Below are 4,645 nucleotides of genomic sequence, written 5' to 3'. Positions count from 1 at the left end.
CTGCAGGGGGAGGAGCGAGCAGAGGGTGAGAGGCAGCCGGCCAGCAGCCCTGTCCTTCTCAGCACACGGAACCCGGCCTGGCTTCCCTCTGGGTAAAGTAGGGGGACAAGGGAACCGGGGCGCCCAGGCTCCTCTGGGCCTCGCTGCGTGCAGGTGTCCCCCGCCCAGGGTTCTGGGGTTCCGACTCCCCACTGTGGAAACGTCCCTTTAATAACCGGTTTTGGTTCCTTTTGTCTTCTCTGGCACCTCAGCTGGACCCTGCAGTCTCATCTGTCCAGCCTCACGGCGCTGAGCCGCCCCGGACTCTGGGGAGTGGGGCTGAAGCTGCAGCCACCCTGACTGTCTTGGGCGGCCGCCTCCCCAGCCTCCTCTGCCCTCCGATCCTGAGTGGCGGTGGCCAGAGGCAAGCTCAGCCTGGTCCGGGAGGGCGACTCGTCCCTCTGGCCTGGTCCTGCCCTCTGCCACAGGCTGAGGGACAGTCCCTGCCCCGGCCCACCTGGCTGAGAACACATGGGAGTCTCAACTCAGCCGTGTCCCTTTCAGCTAGCATGGGTGGTGGCTCTGCTCCCTGTCTCCAGTTGAGCTGATGTCTAAGGAACATGAGCCCCAGGGCCCAGCTGGGCGACGTCAGAGCTGAGCCCAGGACTCCAGGGGCTGCACTTGCAGCCGGGCGCTAGGATGCCGATTCCCATCCCCGGGCTCACCCAGGGCCCCCAGGTTCTCCGTCTGGAAGACCTTCTGCAAGGGCGGGACGTAGATCACGGCCACCTGGCCCAGCAGCGACCCGAGGACCGAGTAGAGGAACATGCGGTTCCTGAGGAAGCCGATTTCGAAGATCAGCTTGGTCTGCGGGGAGAATGGGGGCCTCGGCTTGGGCAGGGTCACGTCTGTCCCCTGCTCCGTGCTGCCAGGTCCAGGCTGGGCTCAGTGGGAGGGAGGGTAGCCTGGCAGGGGACGCAGTGGCCCCGGCTCACCTGGGAGCGGCAGGTCAGGGCGTTGAAGAGGTCGAAGAACACAAAGCACGTGAAGGTCATGGTGGTGGTGCGGGGTGTGCTGGCTCTGTCCTCGGGGACCTGGGACACAGGTACTGGGGAGGTGGGGGATCTGGGAGCGGTGCCTCCCCTGAGGGGTGGAGCAGGAGGCCGTGCAGGCTCCCTTCACCCTTCTGCTGGGTGCTCCCCAGACATCACCCCGCAGCCCATGGCTGCCCACACCTGCAGTGCTGCCCCCGTGTCCTGGGCCCTGCTGCCGCCCTGCTGCTACAGTGAGCACAGCCCGGGGTGAGGGGACACTGCCCCTCCAGAAGGCGCCTGCTCCCGCGAGGTCGTGCCCTCCGGGGAAGACAGGGGCCCAGGACCCCACAGGAGTGGGGCTGGGAGGTTCTGGGCCACTCTTGCCTTAACACCCCCAGCCTGACAGGATCCGCTGTTCCCGGTAGGACTCTTCAGGCCTGGTTTGATCCCCCCACACCCTGCCAGTGAGTGTTTACAGCTGGGTGGGGCCTGAGCCCTGTGTCCCCTGTGGGGTCCTGCCACCGTGTGTCCCTCACGCTGAGGACTGTAGGACCCTCCCAGCCGGGGGGATGCAGAGGCCCAGGTGAGGACAGCTGGTGTCCTCTGGACCACACAGGGTCCCTCAGAGGGTGACAGGGTGCCCAATCCCCTGCCTCTTTTCCAGGCTCCACCAGTGGCTCCTGAGCCTGCAGGCCGTGGGAGGTGAGCCAGATGATGTCCCCAGAGGACAGGACAGGGGTGTCCTTAAGTTTTCCTGTGGCTTCCTGGCCCAAGAAGCTCGCATGCTCCCTCACACATCTGCCACCCCACCTGGCACTGGCTGGCAGCTCCTGCAGGCCACTCACCTCTCTCCAGAAGACAAAGAGGGTCCCGCTGATGATGGTGGCGGCGGACATGAGGATCCTGAGGAGGACCGCCCTGCTCAGGATCGTGTCCTCCATGCTCCGTGGTGGCTGCCCCAGGGTGTCCCTGTCCACGGGCTCCACCCCCAAGCTGCTTGGGACAAGACACACAGCACTGAGCTAAACCAGGCTGCGTGAATGGGTCGCGCTCAGCCTGGTCCACCCCGTCCTCCCTGCCCGTGGCTGCTGCCAGACGCTCCATGGCCTGTTCCCTTCTCCATCCTCACCTGGCTGCCGCTGTCCCCAGAGAGTGAGGGTGACCACACAGTACCTTCCCATGATTCTTCCTAACCCGAGGGCCCAGGGGACACAGGACCCTGCTCTGCCCCCCAGGCACGGAGGGTGCGCCTCACCCTGTGTGTGGCAGCCGGCTCTGCCCAGGAACCTGGGATCCAGCCTTGGCTGCGGCCCTCGCAGGGAACACTGGGCAGGGGCTGCCCCTTCTCTCTCCCACTTTGGGGACACAAACCAGGCCTTAGCCTCCGTAGGAGCAGCCACATTTGAGATGGTGCTCACGCCTAAGCCAACCGCTTGGTCCCACAGGCCTCCAGCTGTCCTTCAGCCAGCCGGGCCCAGGACAAAAGCCCAGCCCTCGAAGCCAGCGGGCTAATGGGGGATGGGGCCCAATCACAGAAGCAAACCCAGGAACACTCTCCCCTGAGGGAAAGGCAGCTGGTGGGGGCTTGAGTGTTGCTCGGAAGCCATGGCCTGGCGAAGAGGGGATCATTGGCTGCTTCCTCTCTCCCCAAGTGTGACACACTTGTTTCCCGGGCCCTGCCCATGGAGAAGGACAGCGCGCCTGTATCCCTGCAGCCCTGGCTGGCTGTGCAGAGGCAGTGGTGGACCCCGGGAAGGAGCACAGGCTCCCCCCTCACCTCTGCGCCGGCGGCCCGTCCATGATGATGTTCACCCACAGGATCTGCATGGCGTTGAGCGGGCTGGGCAGGTTGCACACGGTGGACAGAGTGATGAGACTCAGGGCTGAGATGCTCCTGGGGGCACAGCGTACGCCACCGTCAGCCCTGATTGCTCGGCCCAGCAGCAGCGCCCAGCAGCCTGGGCCCCGCTGCCTCCACTTACGTGCTCAGCTGGAACCGCACAAAGTTCATGATGTTGTAGAAGATGCCCTTGCCCTCCTCCACTGCGCTCCTGCAAGGGACAGGGACGGCCTGCTGTGGTGACCAGACCTGGGGCCTTGGTCCTCCGTGCAGACCCTGTGCTCGAGCCTCCAGTGAGACCCAGAACCCTTCGGGCTCAGCGCTTGGTTACCAGTTTGAGACACGGCAAAACCAAGGAATCCTGGGAGACAGTGGAAGGGAGGCCGAGAAACGTCACCCGGCATGTCTGCAGGTGGCTCTTTGGGGTCATCTGGAGTAGAAACTGTCAAACCCATTTTTATTTAAAATTTGCAGAAGATCTGAAAGAATAACGCTCTATATTTACTGCATTTTATGACTGCAGTTTTTTTAGGGAAAAGCATTTTCAGGGTTCCTGTGCTGCATCCCCTCCATTTTTTTTTTTTTTTTTTAGTACTGGAGAGAAGCCCCGGGCTCCCCCTGAGCTGCGTCCCCATTGAGCGTCTCACTAAGCTGGACAGGTTGGGCTTAAACTTTCCACCCTCCTGCCTCAGCCTCCCAGAGTGTCTGGATTACAAGGATGCACCACTCTGCCTAGCTCAAGAAAAGACTCCTTTGCTGGTAAGGCTGGAGTTTTTGCAACTAGAAAGCCACCTAACTAGGGCTTACATGATGGCTGAGAAGTCGTCATCCACCAGGATCATGCTGGCGGCCTCTTTGCTGACGTCCGTCCCCGCCTGCCCCATGGCGATCCCGATGTCTGCAGACTTAAGGGCGACTGCGTCGTTCACACCGTCGCCCGTCATGGCCACGATTGCCCCTGACTCCTGCAGCGCCTGGAGGAAGTGTGAGCAATGGGAGCTGTGGCTGAGGACCCCGGTCCAGACCCCCCCCCGCCCCGGACACTGCGCCTTGCCCACTGCTAGCGACAGAAGCCGAGTCTGCATCAGCTCCTCCCGCAGCCCATGAGCCTTTCAGCCTCAGTTTCCCCTACTGGAGGCAGCTATCCTTGCTGCAGGCTGTGGTGGGGCTCAGTGGGGAGGAGGGACGGGAGGGTTCCTGGCCATGAGCAGAGGCTGGTGAGGTCACCCGGTCCCAACCTGTGAGGGTTACGTGTTTTTGAGGAGCCACTAGTATTGAGATTTACCCTGTAGCATAAAAGGCCTGAAAAGGAACAAGGCAAAACCCCCAACTAACATGGGCAAAGCTCAGCTGCCAAAGACTCTGTATTTGGTCCCAAGTCCTCCCACGTTTGGCTGGGCATGGGCCTGCCCTGCTAGAAGTGACACTTCCCAGCATCCCTTGCAACTAAAGCTGGTCAATTGACAGGGCTGTAGGCACAGAGAGTGGAAAGGACAGTGGCGCTACCACCCACCCTGGATGTCACCGAGGGACCCATGAACTCTGTGACAGCAGCACGGCTGTGCCCCTTGCCTAGCATACCTTGATAATCTTGAGCTTGTGCTTTGGGCTGGTCCGGAAGAACACAGACACCTGGATGTGGTAATGCAAAAGAACAGTCACCACGTGGGGATGTGTGACCCCCGATTCTCACCCTAGAGTGTGGGGTTCAGCTGCATCATGGTGCCACAGGATTGGTGTGGGGGCCTCTGAGTGGACAAGTAGGCACATTCTGGGTATGGCTGGGTGGGTC

At 62.0% G+C, this 4,645-nt stretch overlaps 1 protein-coding gene across 7 annotated transcripts in view; it reads right to left on the bottom strand.

Moving 5' to 3' along the window:
• The window catches only part of Atp2c2 (ATPase secretory pathway Ca2+ transporting 2), a 49,000-nt gene that overhangs the window by 4,109 nt on the left and 40,246 nt on the right, over positions 1 to 4,645 (bottom strand). For 5 of the 7 annotated variants that reach the window (XM_021256598.2, XM_021256597.2, XM_021256599.2 and 2 more), the window contains 7 exons: positions 4,435 to 4,485; positions 3,661 to 3,827; positions 2,996 to 3,064; positions 2,791 to 2,907; positions 1,859 to 2,006; positions 975 to 1,073; positions 705 to 814 (listed from right to left, as the gene is read on the bottom strand). In XM_021256598.2, the coding sequence (XP_021112257.1) occupies positions 705 to 814; positions 975 to 1,073; positions 1,859 to 2,006; positions 2,791 to 2,907; positions 2,996 to 3,064; positions 3,661 to 3,827; positions 4,435 to 4,485 (761 nt within the window). Of the gene's footprint in view, positions 1 to 704; positions 847 to 974; positions 1,074 to 1,858; positions 2,007 to 2,790; positions 2,908 to 2,995; positions 3,065 to 3,660; positions 3,828 to 4,434; positions 4,486 to 4,645 lie in introns of all 7 variants that reach the window. The other 2 variants (XM_021256601.2, XM_021256602.2) reach the window with 1 other exon arrangement.

This window comes from Heterocephalus glaber, unplaced genomic scaffold, assembly GCF_053883595.1.
Source record: "Heterocephalus glaber isolate CG9 unplaced genomic scaffold, H.glaber_assembly_v1.0 deba00000071, whole genome shotgun sequence".
NCBI lineage: Eukaryota > Metazoa > Chordata > Mammalia > Rodentia > Bathyergidae > Heterocephalus > Heterocephalus glaber.
This window is presented reverse-complemented; position numbering and strand designations above follow the sequence as displayed.